The sequence below is a fragment of the Callorhinus ursinus genome, unplaced genomic scaffold, assembly GCF_003265705.2.
Source record: "Callorhinus ursinus isolate GAN/ISIS: 27379988/994484 unplaced genomic scaffold, GSC_fseal_2.0 scaffold15, whole genome shotgun sequence".
Lineage (NCBI taxonomy): Eukaryota > Metazoa > Chordata > Mammalia > Carnivora > Otariidae > Callorhinus > Callorhinus ursinus.
This window is the reverse complement of record NW_027397077.1, coordinates 45,303,168-45,319,661: the sequence shown is the minus strand read 5'-3', so window position 1 is coordinate 45,319,661 and position 16,494 is coordinate 45,303,168. Positions and strand designations below refer to the sequence as shown.

General features: G+C 43.4%; 1 protein-coding gene across 1 annotated transcript in view; it reads right to left on the bottom strand.

The window, feature by feature from the left end:
- Positions 1-5,157, bottom strand: part of RPN1 (ribophorin I) — a 27,987-nt gene extending 22,830 nt beyond the window's left edge. The window contains exons 1-2 of the mRNA XM_025885731.2: positions 4,845-5,157; positions 959-1,023 (exon numbers count right to left, since the gene is read on the bottom strand). Coding sequence (XP_025741516.1) covers positions 959-1,023; positions 4,845-5,105 — 326 coding nt within the window. The 5' untranslated portion in view covers positions 5,106-5,157. The remainder of the gene's footprint in view (positions 1-958; positions 1,024-4,844) is intronic.
- Positions 5,158-16,494: the final 11,337 nt, after the last annotated feature.

Genomic DNA, 16,494 nt, shown 5'->3' with positions numbered 1-16,494 from the left:
AAAATCTTTAAAAAAAAAAAAAAAAAACCTTAGCACTGCTGACATTTGTGAGTGGATAATCCTTGATGTTTAGGCGCATCCTTGGCCTCTACCCACTAGATGCCATCAGCACCCCTCAGCTATAACTAAAAATGTCTCCAGACATTACCAAATGTCCTGAGCAGGGCGGGGCAGGTGCAGGACACAATTGCTCCCTCCTCCAGTTAAGAATCACTGAGCTAAAAACATTTCTTCCTCCCACATCACTCATTCAACAAATATTTCAATGCCTAAGCAGTACCATGCAAAATACTGATAACTGTTGAAGCTAGGTGATGAGCTAAATGGGGATTCTTTATTCAATTCTTCCTGCTTTGTATTCATTTTGGAAAATATCCTTAACAAACCATTTTACAATAACTAGTAAGTGCCAGGCCCCGTGGTAGGTGCTGAGGTTAAAGTGGAGAACAAGGCAAGTCCAAAGCCAGCCTTCAGAGAGCTCGGTCTAACTCCCGAAAAGAAGCACCACGTTCAATGCCGTGAAGGCTCAAGAGGAGGTTGGGCGGGGGGTAGAATTGTCTGCCCTTTGGAAAGAGGATGGTAGCCAACAACAGATGGGAGGTTATTTACTGAGACAAACAGCCTGGAGTATCACATACCATACTGATTCTCTATCCACTGTTTGGAGATCCCTATCCCCACATACATTAGCAGACCTGACCTAGTATGAAAAGAAGCTACCTTCCTGTAAAACAAACTGCCACCGTGAGGGGCAATTTTAGCATCACTAATCAGAAAAGACATCAATGGGTCTATAATATATTACAGCCTGTTGCTTACTTACCACACACTATATTAATTGAAACAGCCTCTAAAACACCAGGTATGTCCTCAGCAACTCTCCTACCTTATGATTCCAACCAACAGGATAACCTACAAGAAGAGGCAGAATATACAGACAGTCTGTTTGGTTGCTTACCTTTTACCCTTAATTTTGGTTTCTCGTACTTCCAAATTGTTCTCTTCCTCATCTTCTCCCTTCACCTGTAATAGGACAAAAGAGACTACTCTTTTTATTATGTCTTTGAGCCTCTAAATTTGAGTCAACAGTTAAGCAACTGCCTTAGAATGTCCACAGTAAATTATTCAAACTACAAGAACTTAAAAACTCTGGTAACAATTTTTTTTCCATATGAAACATTAAGAACATTGTCAAAGACTTACTTTTGCAACGAATAAGTTGTATAGTAAGCTCTATAAATACATAACATTTTTCTGAATGACGAAACACACACATATAAGTAAAATTACACTTACACTTTACATTTCCCAATACAAAGGTGACGTTTTCTTCTCCATTTACATTCAAATACATGTTTGCATAGAAAATAAATAGTATTATTTACTGTTGTAGTAGAAAAGTCTCACACATTGCCAAAACTGGTTCTACTTGCATGAAAGTTAACAGAAGCATAACCAACAACCACTGCTTGTCACACTCCCTTATTCTCATCCTTCACTGCAAAAGGATGTGTAACCAGGAAGAGAATGTTAACTCCAGCAGGCTGCAAGGTCCATCTGAGAAAAAGTAGACACCCTGAATCATGAGAGGTGGAGCAAACTATAAGGAAAACCTAATACACACTGCCGATCTCTTTGCCAACCCATACTCTGCTAAGAAAAAAAAAAAGTAAAACTACTTTTTGGGCTGAAGCACTTGTTCCCAATAGGGCACACAGAACTATAATGAGGAAGAAGCTATTTTTATTATTTTAAAATGCCTAAAAGTGGGCACCTGGCTGGTTCAGTCAGTGGAGCATTCGACTCTTGATCTCAGGGTTGAAAGTTCGAGCCCCATGTTGGGCATAGAGATTACTTAAAAATAAAATCCTGGGGCGCCTGGGTGGCTCAGTCGTTAAGTGTCTGCCTTAGGCTCAGGTCATGATCCCAGGGTCCTGGGATCGAGCCCCACATCGGGCTCCCTGCTCCATGGGAAGGCTGGTTCTCCCTCTCCCACTCCCCTGCTTGTGTTCCCTCTCTCGCTGTGTCTCTCTCTGTCAAATAAATAAATAAAATCTTTTAAAAAAATAAAAAATAAATAAAATAAAATCCTTAAAACAAATTTTTAGGGGCACCTGGGTGGCTCAGTCAGTTAAGCATCCAACCCTTGGTTTCTCTTGGTTTTGGCTCAGGTCATAATCTCAGGATCGTGGGACTGCGCTCCACATTGGGCTCTGCAGTTAGCAGGGAGTCTGCTTGTCCCTCTCCCTCTGCTCCTCCCCCTGCTCGCACTCCCTCCCTCGGTCTTTCTCTCTCAAATAAATTTTTAAAAAAAAATTTTTAATAAAAATAAAATGCCTGAAAGTAATCATACAATCATCCTCAATAAAGCTGCTCAGGCTAATAAAAACAAGCTTCATCACCTTGACTGGAATCTTATCACAATGGTAACATTCTAGTATACTCGTGCTTATCACCATTCAGTTACATGTTGATCTCTTACTAAAAGATATTAATTAATAAAAGACCAGAGAGACAAAAGATTTCAAATATAGGATCCACGTGAGAGGAAAAATACTAATATGGTCCTTGGTAGTAAGAAGATGAGGAATCACTAGATCCTCATCAGAAATCATCACTGTGGGGCGCCTGGATGGCTCAGTCGGTTAAGTGCCTGCCTTTGGCTCAGGTTATGATCCCAGAGTCCTGGGGTCCAGCCCCATGTTGGGTTCCCTGCTCAGCAGAGAGTCTGCTTCTCCTTCTGCCCGTCCCCCTGCTCATGCTTTTTCTCTCTCTCAAATAAATAAAAATCCTGAAAAAAAATTCTTTAAGAAGTCACCATTGTCCCTTCTAACCAGTTCCTAAAATTCTACATGGAAGGCTGAAGATAAATCCACTGAAAATTCAAACTTCTAGCAACCTTATCAAGACCTCCAAGTCAATTGTTGAAAAATACACACCCTCTTTGCTAAGCCTAACATCTAGTTACATTTCCCATTGGGATAGGGGTGTAAAGGAGCACACATATCTATTTAACCCGACTCTCTCACGGGACTATAAAATTAACAAGCGATTTTGAATTAATCTGGTGATGTGACTGCAAGTCTCACATCCCTACACAAACCTACCTCAGAGCCATCTAGGCCAAAAGAGGCAATGGGGTACAGTGAAGAGCACACAAAGTTAGAAACTAACCTAAGCCCCGATTCACTCATCGCTCTAAGAGCTGACACAGGGGGTTTAAACAACTTAACTCCTAGACTGCACTCCTCACCTGCAGTAAGCCTACACCTCAAAGGGCTGTTATGAGGGTTAAAGAGAATGTACTTAAAACACCTACCACGGGCGCCTGGGTGGCTCAGATGGTTAAGCGTCTGCCTTCACCTCAGGTCATGATCCCAGAGTCTTGGGATCGAGTCCCGCATCGGGCTCCCTGCTCCTTGGGAGCCCGCTTCTCCCTCTGCCTCTCTCTCTGTCTCTCATGAATAAACAAATTTAAAAAATCTTTTAAAAAAATAATAAAAGGAAATGACATTAAAAACACACACACACACACACACCTACCACAACACCCAACACAAAGTAGATTGCCAATAGGACATGTCTGCAGTAATCCAGCATTCTCCAGCATGATGGCAGATAGCTTCTACTGCTGTCTCGTTAAACTGTGGCAACTTCAACTTATCAGAACTAGTTTTTGGGGTTTTTTTTAATTTAATTTTATTTATTTATTTGACACAGAGAGAGGAAGAGAGCACAAGCAGGGGGAGTGGTAGGCAGAGGGAGGAGACTCTCCGCTGAGCAGGGAGCCTGACAAAAGGCTGGATCCCTGGTCTCCAGGATCATGACCTGAGCCACGCAGGCGCCCCCAGAGCTAGTTTTTATAAAAGAATGGGATTTAACATTCAAAACACTCAAAGGTGGCAGCACACATTTAAATGAAGTTTTGATCCGTCTTTACACAAACCTTTGAGTAAAACTGTGCATTCCATCGTAGACAAGGCACGAAAAGGAAGAGGAATCCTTTCAGAGGTATAAGCCCTATAAACCCAGCTTTACAGCTCCAGATTCAGTGAGAGAGTAAGATGTACTTAGAAGAAACACGACACTGTAATGACTATTCTCTCAACAAATAATTGGATAATCACTTAATGGACGTTGCTTAATGAAAATAGTAATAAAAAGCAAACCTATGGATATGTAAGCCAACATTTTCTTTCCTTGAGAGTTGTAAAAATGTTCACTGAAATGCTGGGGAAGTACATAAAGCAAACTTCCAAGCCATATACTGCTGAGGTGCAAGAACGAGAACCGGTAGGAGGAAGGGAGTGATTCGGCCTTGACCTTTCTGTACACTTTAAAAGAGGTTTTATTACCTACATGACTTCTTAAACTAACTTTAAGGAGAGGGACAAAATTTAAAAAGCGTTCATTAGCAAACTTAAGTGTATTACACTAACAACGATTTCAAATTACAAACCGGAAAATACACGTTACATTAATTCCCTGAATTAAGGGAATGATACTCATTTGGGCTCATTTCTTCCTCCTCGGGTTGGGCTCCTGAGTCAAGTTGTGGGAAATGAAAATTTGGTGCACACCCGCGCGCCGCTAGGCCCTTCGCGGAGACGGCCACTAGCCTGGTTTCCCCGGGCAGGGCGGGCAAGGGGAGCTCGCTCGGCCCGAGGCCAGCGCGGGTGCTGCCCGCCCGCCCGTCCAGGAACGGCCCACTCGAAGGAGTGGGGGGCCGCGATCGGACAGCTGCCCACGTGGGCGGCGGCCTCGCTTCAGCAGGCTTACGCTGACGTGTCCACCGAGGCGGCCGGGCTGGCGCATGCCGACCCCCGCCGCTCGCCCGCACTCACCTGCACGCCGAGGTGCGCCAGCCGGGCCTCGAGCTCGGGCTCCAGGGCCAGGAGGAAGGAGGCTGCGCGGGATGTGGAGCCGCCGCCCGGGTGCGCCAGGACCACCTCGGCCGTCACTTTAGCCAGATGGCTGCTGAGGTCCACCGTGCGCTTCACGTCCTCGTTGACCAGCAGCGGTGCCTCCGGGGAGGCGCTGCCCGGCCCCGGGGCCCAGGCCCCGAGCAGCAGGAGCAGGACCAGGCGTGCGACGGGCGCCTCCATGACCGGGACGAGCTGAGCCGCAGGCCGCGCCGAGCGCCGCCGCCGCCCCGCCTCCGGCCACTGTGCAGCCGCTCATTGGGTCCGGGCTGGCGCCACAAGATGGCGGCGCCCACGGAGGAAGGACCCCATCTCCAGGGCAACGGGCGGCCCGCTGGGGGCCCGACTACACGCTCCTTTGCTCTTGCCAATCCTGCGGGTAACAATGGCTTTCTACTCCTTAAGACAGTAAAATTTACTTCAAACGGAGAAAGTAAAAGCCTAGGCAAAAGTTTAAGCAAAAGTAGGCTATCTGCACAGTTTCAAAGTATCTCCCCTAAAATATTTAGTAATTAGAAAAAGGGAAATAATAAGTTTACCGTGGAGAATCCTAGCAACCACTACCTTAACCAAATGATTAAGGTTAATATCACCAATTATAAGACATAATGACAGCATGTACCCACTGATCTGATACACCCAGAAGGGCACCTCACTTCTGTGGTGTTGTCACAGAATTGCTGAAAATGCACAGTATAACCTCAACGCAACCTTAAAAAACATCAGACAAACCAGAGGCACTTTGACTTAAACCCGGTGAGACCTATTTCAGACTTCGGTGCTCCAGAACTGTAGAGATAATAAATTTGTATTGTTTTTAAGCTACTAAGCTTGTGGTAATTTCTTACAGCAGCAATAAGAAACTATTACAGAAGGTAATCTCTCTGAGGGCAGGAAGTTACCTCGATTGTTCATCCCAGAATCCCAGGGTATCAATAAACATTGATTGAATGAATAAATGAGCTTTTCATTATAAATATTATTATCCCTAGTTTATAGATGATTAAACTCAAATATTAAAGCTAGTAAATATCAGGTTGTTTAGAAACCTGGACTGACTGAACTGGAGCTCTTTCCACTACCCCCACACTCTTGAATAAAATCCCAGATTCATATAGACAAAAAGAAACATTAGGGATCCCAATCTAATCCTTATTTCACAGATATGAAATACAGGCCCAGAGAGGGTACCTTATCCAAAGTCTTGAACTAGGAAGCTGATCTCCTAATGCCCCATCAAAAATGGCAGAATGGATAGTGTTAAACATTTTAACATAGTTATTATTAAAATACAATACAGGGAAGTTGCTTTGGCAGCAGTCTGTTGCAAATCTAGGGAGATCCACCAGGTTCCAAATGAATGAACCAATTTGATTTTTTTGCACCAAGAGACAATTATAGCAAAGATATCCCTGAATCATCCTGGAGTTTCAGACCTTCCATTTTCCCTGGGTAACTTCTCCTTGGTCACAGTCTCTTTCTCCCTCCCTCTCTCTCATTCCTCTTGCCAACAACCACTTAAGTGAGCTTAGAGCAGATCTTCTAGCCCCAGTCAAGTCTTCAGAGGCTGTGGCCCGGCTGACAGCTCACTCATGTGGCTACATGAAGTGTCAGAAAGAGACAGCAACCAAGACAGAAGCCAGAGTGTCTTCTGCAATGTGTTGATGCACAATGAGCAAACCTTTTAGAATCTTTAAAAGTAAGAAAGAGAGTTTTATTCGAGCCTAAGTTAGGACAGCTGCCCAGGAAACATGCTCTTCACAGGAAAGAAAATGTCCCAGAGAATGAACAGTTTTCACAGGGTTATATATTTTTTGATCTTGTAAAAGATTAGCACATAGGCATATAGATTAGCATAATAGGCAAGAATCACAAGTTTGTTTTTATTTTATTTTATTTATTTATTAGAGAGAGAGAGAGCACATGAGAGGGGGGAGGGTCAGAGGGAGAAGCAGACTCCCTGCTGAGCAGGGACCCTGATGCAGGACTCGATCCAGGGACTCCAGGATCATGACCTGAGCCAAAGGCAGTCGCTTAACCAACTGAGCCACCCAGGCGCCCAAGAATCACAAGTTTTAACATCAAGGAATGCAGGGAGTAGGAGCACTGATCAATATATTAAGGACCAGATCGTTTTCCTTTAGGCTACTCATTTCCAAAGTAGGTGCACAATGTATGCTTGGTGGGCCATAAATCAGACCTTTGGTTTAAACGAAGTTTATGTACAGTTATGCTGACTTAGAAGGAAATCTATCAGGCCTTTAGAGTTTTTTTCCTCTCATCAAATGAAATCTCAGAAATGACATACCATCATTTCTGCCATATTCTATTGGTGGCAGACCAGCCCCAGTACAATGTAGGAAGGGATTATGAAGGGCCCATGGTGAGTACCAGGAAGCAGAAATAGCTGGGGACCATTTTGGAGGTGGACGACCACAAAGAGTATACAGTGGCAAGTCAGTCTTCATCTTCTGTTCTCCAGGAACCTAGTCACACTCCTAGGAGGCAACTGCTGCTTCCATTTCTTTGGTCTCCTTGCAAAGATAGTCACAAAGGGGGAGTACAAACTGCATCTGTCCCCCAAAAATGTCAATACTGAGTGAACAGTATTTTCTTTTTAATTTTAGAAAATACTGCCCAAAAATGCTCTGTAAACATTGAGGTCATTGACATTCTCTTCACTCATTCATTCATTCACTCCCTCAAGAAGCATTTGTTGAGCTTTGGGTTGCATTGCCAACCCACCCATCTGAACATAGCAAAGAACATAGTGTTGATAAGGAAGAATGAGAGACGGTGGGTAGATAATGAGCAGTCCGTGCCACATAACTCCACAATTCTTTTTGAGGAACTTTCATTAGTTCCATTTGGGGAAACAAAGTGCACCAGACACCGCTGGCATCAGAGAGGGAACAAGACCCAATATAGACCAGACTCTCTCTACCAGAAACTTGAATCTTTAATGTAGTAACTACACCTGATAACTGCTGAACTAATTCATCTTCATTGGCAGTACTGAAGAGTTGGCCTCAATTCTTCTCTAGTCCCAAACTTTTCAATGTTGGCTGCTTCTGCTCCTCCATTGACTCTGTGAGCTACCCCATAAACTTCCAGTATATTTGATATAAAGATGTGATATACAAATAAATATGTTTATATTTCTTGCACACCTGTGTTTGTAGCCTGTACATCAAGAAATTGTGATGGCTTTACCTATACTATTTCTTCTAACTAAAAGCCCCACTCTTTCACTGTTCCTTTGCTTACTTCTGGCAGTAGATTTAAAATCATCTGAGAGGGGCACCTGGGTGGCTCAGTCAGTTAAGCGTCTGCCTCTGGCTAAGGTCACGATCTCAGGACCCTAGAATGGGCCCCACATGGGGCTCCTTGCTCAGTGGGGAGTCTGCTTGTCCCTCCGCCCCTTCCCTCTGCTAGTGCGTGCTCTCCCTCAAATAAATAAAATCTTTTAAAATAAATAAAAATTAAACCATCTGAGAACAATTCATGAATCTTATCTACACACACACACACACACACACACACACACACAATTAATCCCTCTTACCTCTGTGTCCCATAGTAGGTGGTCTGTATACTTGCCTTTCTTTAAAGGAAAGGGGAACACCAAGCTGTAATTCATCCTTCCCCATGAAGACTCCCAGAGTGCATGGGTTGTTGCAGATGCTCAGTAGAAAAGCATAGAAAAGTGTTTCCATTCAGTCAAGGGAGCTTGAGAAATACCACTCTGCACATTAGCAAAACAGTGAACCCTCCTCAGTATTCCCCTGTTTTGGAAAGACAGAACATCCAGATATCACAGAAAAGAAAGTTCAACACTAAGCCTATCATACCCACAGAATAATGTTCAGAACAATTCCTTTCTTTAGACCCCAAATTCCTGTAGTCATTTGTACTAGTCAAAACTCTTTTAGTAGCAAGAGATAGAAACCCCACTCAAACTGAGCATAGCATAGTAGTATGCAGTACAAACTATTATTAGAAAATTCCCAAACAACAATGGATTAAACAAGAAGAATGTTTATTTCTCATGTAATAATCCTATGGAACCAAGGAACGCAGCTTCCTTCAATAAGATTACTCACCCATCCTTATCACATGGCTTCCATTTCATGAGCCAAGATGGCTGCCCCCGCCTCCTCATAATGTCTACATTCTACCTAAGGGGAAGAGAGGAGGAGAAGGGGGAGAGAATGTTCCTTTCCTATAGAGCAAGAGTCTAAAAACTATGGCCTGCAGGCCAACCACCTGTTTCTGTAAATGAAGTTTTACTGGAACACAGTCACACCCATTCATTCACATATGCTTTATGACCACTTTCACACTACAAAGCAGGTTTGTGTAGTTGCAGCAGAAACTGGATGACCCACAGAGCCTAAACCTTTTACCATGGGAAATATTCACAAAAAATGATGCCCACTCCCATTCTATAATTATGCAAGAGGTTCACACAAGGAAAAGCTGGGTGAAGGTGAGAGGGGCAAACTAGCAGCTCTGCAGACAGTCTGAGATCAGACAGGGACACTCTCTCCTATTTTTCCCAATTCTTCTGTAAATCTAAAACTCAAATTAAAAATAAAAGATTTTTCAGGGAACCTGGCTGGCTCAATTGGAAGAACATGTGACTCCTGATCTCAGGGTTGTGAGTTTGAGCCCCACATTGGGTATAAAGATTACTTAAAAATAAAATCTTAAAATAAATAAAATATTTTTCAAAAGATATTATTAAAGGGGCGCCTGGGTGGCTCAGTCGGTTAAGCTTCTGCCTTCAGCTCGGGTCATGATCCCAGGGTCCTGGGATTGAGCCCTGCATTGGGCTCCCTGCTCAGTGGGGAGCCTGCTTCTCCCTCTCCCTCTGCCTGCCTGCCTGTCTGCCTACTTGTGAGCTCTCTCTCTGTCAAATAAATAAATAAAAATCTTTAAAAAAAAGGTATCATTGGGCGCCTGGGTGGCTCAGTTGGTTAAGCGACTGCCTTCAGCTCAGGTCATGATCCTGGAGTCCCGGGATTGAGTCCCATATCAGGCTCCCTGCTCAGCAGGGAGTCTGCTTCTCCCTCTGACCCTCTTCCCTCTTGTGCTCTCTGTCTCTCATTGTCTCTCTCTCAAAAAAATAAATAAAATCTTTAAAAAAAAAAAAAGGTATCATTAAGTGAAACACAGAGTTGGAGGTCACTGGAACACATATAACAGAGGACCCATATCCAAAATATATACAAAATACAAATTAATGAGAAAAAGACAACACTGTAGAAAAATAAGCAGAAGAATTTGACCAGGAACTTCCAGAAGAATTATTCAAATGGCCAATAAGGATGAAAAGCATGCACTATCATTAATAATTAGGGAAATGCATATTAAAACCACAAGAAGATGCCACTATACACTCATCAATTGGCAAAAATTTGTCTCATAATACCAACTGTTGGTGAGTATATGGATCAAGGGGAACTCTCATTCCCTGCTATAATTTGGTATAACCACTTAAGAAAACAGTTTGGCATCATCTACCAAAGATATGTGTACCAAATGGTCTAGCAATTCCGCTTCCAGATATATATGCTTGAGAAATGTGAGCACATGTGCCCTAGATACATACACAAAAATGTTCATAGAGCTTTGTCTGTAATGACAAAAACTGAAACCATCCTATGTGCTCATCTATCAAGAGTAAAGACTTTTGCAAATACTACATGAATAAAACAACATCAGCAGGAATGGCGTAGTAAGGACCTCTAAAATCCCTCTCCTTTATAAATACAATGAGAACTGGAAAAAATGGTCAAAATCAATGCTTTGAAACTGATCCCAGTTCTAGATCCCAGATTCTTGGGATCTAGAAGGCCACATATACATGTAGGGCTACACACATGCCAAAAATATACCTGAGGAGACTCTAAGCTCTCACTTCTGGCTGCTCATGAGGTTGCGTGGAAAGAGTAAGTGAAGGATAAGGTAAAGCTGCAAACTGCCTTCATGAGCACAGAAGGTGTGCCTGACATGCACATAGAGCCCCTCAGCAAAGGTTGGGAGATTTAATGGTTCCAGGCATTTAATGAAATCTCTGTTTAATCATTAGCTAACCACTAAGCTAACTGATCAGAGACTTCACTGGCCACACGTGACAAAGAACACAGACTTCACAGATTTCATTCATGAGAGTCACTAAACAAACAAACTGCAACAACAACAACAAACAGCAAAAACAAGTCCTGGGGAAGCAGGAATCTGAACTCCAGAGTTGCCACATTAGATTACTTCAAATGTCCAGTTTTCCACAAACATTATGAGGTATGCAAAGAAATAGGAAAGTATGGTCCACACATTGGGGGAGGGCGGACATAAAGAGAAACTGTACCTAAGGAAATCAAAACATTGGACTTATGAGACAAAGACTGTGAATCAGTTATTTTAGATATGTTGAAAGAACTAAGGCAAAGTATGAGAACAGGATAAATTCAAAGCAATCCACACCTAGACACATCATAATAAGTGGACAAGAGGCAAACACAAAAAGAAAATCTTGAAAGCAGCAAGAGAGAGATGATCTACCATGTACAAGGACTCCGTGATAAGCTGAACAGCGGACTTCTCATTAGAAACAATGGAGGCCAGAAAGCAGTGGGATGCCCTCAAAAGGCTAAAAATAAAAATACTGCCAACCAAGAATTCATATGAACAAAATATCCTTCAAAAATGAAAACCAGGGGTGCCTGGGTGGCTCAGTTGGTTCAGCAACTGCCTTCAGCTCAGGTCATGATTCTGGAGTCCTGGGATCGAGTCCCGCATCGGGCTCCCTGCTCAGCGGGGAGTCTGCTTCTCCCTGACCCTCCCCCCTCTCATGTGCTCTCTCTCTCTCATTCTCGCTCTCTCAAATAAATAAATAAATAAAATCTTTAAAAAAATGAAAACCATGGGGGCGCCTGGGTGACTCAGTCGTTAAGCGTCTGCCTTCAGCTCAGGTCATGATCCCAGGATCCTGGGTTCAAGCCCCACATCGGGCTCCCTGCTCCGTGGGAAGCCTGCTTCTCCCTCTCCCACTCCCCCTGCTTCTGTTCTCTCTCTCGCTGTGTCTTTCTCTGTCAAATAAATAAATAAAATCTTTTTTAAAATATTAAAAAAAAAGAAAACCATGGGTGCAGGACTCACTTCCAGCATGATGTGAGGAGCTCTACTGACCTCCATGGTAAAACTGGTGAAGACTATAAAAACACAACCATTTAAAGCCTCTGAAATGGCCATGAAGGCAAAGAACAAATGAAAAAACACCTATTCAACAAAATCTATGAAAACTCAGTAAGGAAAGCAAGAGTCTGAGGTATTCAAACCAAGACTGCTACCTCCCACCACCATCCTAGCTCGGCAAGGCAGAGACTCCACACCAGGCCACTGCAGCCAAGAACACAGGGCTTCTCTCCCATAACGAAAAGCCCCGGGGAGATGGCTTCACTGGTGAATTCTACCAAACACTAAAGCAGAATTAATACCGATTTTTCAGTAACTCTTCTCAAAAACAGAAGAGGAAGGAACACATCCCAACGCATTTTATGAGGCCAGTGTTACCCTAACAACAAAACTAGACAAAAGACATCACAAGAGAAGAAAACTACAGACCAATATATTTTATGAATATGGACGCAAATGTTCTCAGCAACATATCAGCAAACAAAAGCAAGCAACATATAAAAAGAATTATACACCATGATCAAATGGGCTATTTCCCAAGAATGAAAGTTTGGTTTAATATCCAAAAATCAATGAATGAAATAATAGAATAAAAATGAAAGAGAAATCAAGACTTTTCTAGATAAACAAAAACTACGAGAGTTTGTCACTAGCAGACCTATACTACAAGAAATGCTAAAGGGAATCTTTTGGGCTAAAATGAAATGACACTAGTACTTTGATTCCAGATGAAAAAACTAAGAACACCAATAAAAGTAACCACTTGGGTAAATATAAAAGACAACATAAATGTCCTTTTTGTTCGTAGCTCTTTTTTTCCTCTGATTTAAAAGACAACTGCATAAAGCAGTAATTGTACATATTAGGTGGATTAAAGTGCAAACGTCTGATGTTCTCTTTGTTTTGGTTTATGTTGTCCTGCATGAATGTTATTCAGAAGTTTAAGGACAATATTGTAGGGATGATATTGTGGGGGCATTCAACTCTTTGATTTCAGCTCAGGTCTTGATCTTGGGGTTGTGAGTTCAAGCCCTGCACTGGGCTCCATGCTGGCTGTGGAGTATACTTAAAAAAAAAAAAAAAAAAAGACAATATTGTAGATTTTTAATGTGTTAGTCCTAGAAAAATAAGAAAAAAGCCTTCCTTATATCATTTCTTCCACAAAACAATAACTTTTGTGCGTTTGCACACCTGGGTGGACAAATCTTGTGTGTTTCCCAAGGACAGAAACAGCACCTCCTCTAGGTACTGGATTCTCACCCAAGAGGAGGAGGAGGAGGAGGACGTGATGATGAAGAAGAAAATTGTGACTTGCTCTTAACTAAGTGGTAAATACATCCCTGCTGGGGTGCTAACTAATAACCAATGTGGAAACTGATAACAGATATAAAGGTATTTTTGTACTTTAAAGAGAGGTCTCCTGAAGACCTGGAATGCATCCACTTTCCAGAAACAGGAAGCTATCCTAATGGAATTGGAGGTGGTCTGATTGATGGTTTGAAGGAGATAGAGCAGGGAATGTTATCTAAGATTCCTAAAGTCACTGTTTATTTACAAATGTCTTACTTAGGAAATAGGTGCTATGCTGAATATCATAGAGATCTAGTTCTCCTCCTTCTTATGAAGACCCTGACAAGTAGGACCCCCGCAAGAGAAGCCAGGCTTCCAGACTCCTGAGACAGAGCCAGAACTGCCTCCCAGAGCCTGCCCAACCTCAGTCAAGTTCCTGACTGAGAGAGCTGCTGGCTGGGTGGTACAAGAACACCATCGCCATGACAACCCATCACCAGCCCCAGGTAAGGAACAAGGCTTCTTGGGCTGGCTTCTTCATATTGGGCCTATGGACTATGCTTCTCTGGAATGTCTCCAAAACCACCTCTGTCTGCTTCCCAAACCACCTGGGCATAACCCTCAGCATGTCGCTGGCCTTGTTTAGCTTAGTAGCTATGTTCATTCCTCATCTACTCCATGGTTGGCCCCTCTAGAGAGAAGTTTCCTTAGCTCTCATCAACAATGTCCTGACCCAATACACCATGATGCCCCTATTGTCCTTTACTACTTTAATTTCTCCTTCCTTCTCAGGAAGATCCTTCAGTCTGTGTGGATCCTGGGCAGCCAAGTGGCCATCCTGGTGATGGGGCACCTGGAGACCATGCCATTCTTCATCATCGCCACCATCAAGGTCATGCCCTCCAACTCATTCAGTGCCACTTTGCAGAGCAGTCCATTCTCCTTGGTTGGTATCCTGACTGCCAATTACATGTTTCTTATAAGCAACCAGGGCCTGATGATTGTCTCCTTCCTGCCCATGGCCAGTGCGTCTTCACAGCACAGCTGCGTCAGACAGTGCCTTCAGCTACTTCTTCATGGTCTAGGTGGTCATCCTCCTGACCACCCTATTTCCTGGCCCTGTCCAGGTTAGAGTTCTGCCACTACCACAAGCAGGTGGACCAGAGCAGCAAGGTGGACCATACACAGACAGAGAGGGAGAAATATTCAGCCCTCAGCCCACAGCCTTCCTCCAAGACCCCTCAGCTGGTTCTCAGAAACATCACAGTCCTGGTTCCCATCTACCTACTTTGTCTTCCCTGGCACAGACGAGGTGTCCGCACCGGGTGCACCAGGGTTAGGCCCAGTGTTGAGGGCACCAGCACTGGGGGAAAGTACTTTATTCCTCTGTTCTGTTCCTTGACTTTCTTTTATAAAGACTGAATTTATTTATTTGAGAGACACAGAGATAGCAACGGAGATAGTGAGAGAGAGCATGAGTGGGGAGGAAAGGGAGAAGCAGGCTCCCACCTGAGCAGGGAATCTGAGGCAGGGCTCGATCCCAGGACCCTGAGATCACGACCTGAGCTGAAGTCAGACGCTGAACCAACTGAGCCACCCAGGTGCCCCCTATTCCTTGACTTTTCACATCTCTGACTGGTCGGGCCACAACCCCATGGCTATGTGCAACTGGCCGGGGAGAGCCAGCTCAGTGCTTGCTTGAGTGGTGTTCCTGCCATGGATCTTGCTGTGTATGCTGTGATTGTGATGCACACCTACGTGGGGTCTTCCAGCACAAGGGGGAGTTTCTGTGATGCTGGCAACATTCTCTTTCTTAAATTAGGTAGTGGTTACATAGACATTTGTGTTACAATAATTCACTAAATTGGACATTTATGTTTTATGCACTTTTTAATATACAATTCACGGTAAGAAAAAGTTTTTGCATTAAAAAAAAAAGTCTGCATCCCTGAGGGCACACCATACCCATACAAACTTCAGATCTATGCATGGACTACTTATTATACACACTAGATTAACACTGGTCTGTTGAAGCTGCAATAGAAGAGTATTCTATTATTTGCATCCACATGCATCATAATTATATGTGATCGATATAACCTTGGAGCTCATTCCATAACAGCATTGCTTTGTTCTTTTTAAGAGCTGCATAGGGGCGCCTGGGTAGCTCAGTCGGTTAAGCATCGGACTCTTGATTTCAGCTCAGGTCATGACCTCAGGGTCATGGGACTGAGCCCTGTGTCAGGCTCCAGTGCTCAGCGGAGAGTCTGCTCGACATTCCCTCCCTCTCTCTCCCTCTGCCCCTCTCCAGCTTGTGCACTCTCTCTCTGTGTCTCTCCTTGTCTCTCTAAAATTTAAAAAAAAAAAAAAGAGCTGTTAGTACTGTCACATAGAGATGTCATTTTTTTTTAAAGATTTTATTTATTCATTTGAGAGAGAGTGTGTGCATGAGCACAGGGAGGGGCAGAGGAAGAGGAAGAAGCAGAATCCGATGTGGGAGCCCAATGTGGGGTCAATTCCAGGATCCTGAGCTCACCACCTGAGCCAAAGACAGATGCTTAATCAACTGAGCCACCCAGGCTCCCCAATGTGTTATATTTTTTAAACCAAACCAGTCCCCTGTTGATGAACAATTAGGTTGTTTCCAGGTTTTCACTATTCAGACAATGCTGGTTTGTTATCTGTGTCTGTGCACATTTGGAACACACCTATAAAATAATTTCCTAAGCCTTTAAGTGGTTGATCAAATGAGTCATGGAAAGAATTATATCTATGTTAAGACATTCCCAGCTTGGCTTCTAAGGAGGCTGTAAAAATGTACATTCCCTCCACCAGTAGGTATCACAGTGCCCACTTTCCCCAGCCTTGCCAACACAGGGTCCCATTAAAAACCACACCAAATGACAGTGTGGGACACCAAAACTCAATCTGGCTAGGTGGCTGGGACAGGGATTCCTATTACCTCAGTGTTATAGGTAATTAAACATGGCCAAGGATGAGGGACCTGCTTTTCCAACTTCAGCCTCCTAGGGCTGGATTAACACCTTCTAAGAGTAGACATGGTAACTACTAAATGAGTCAT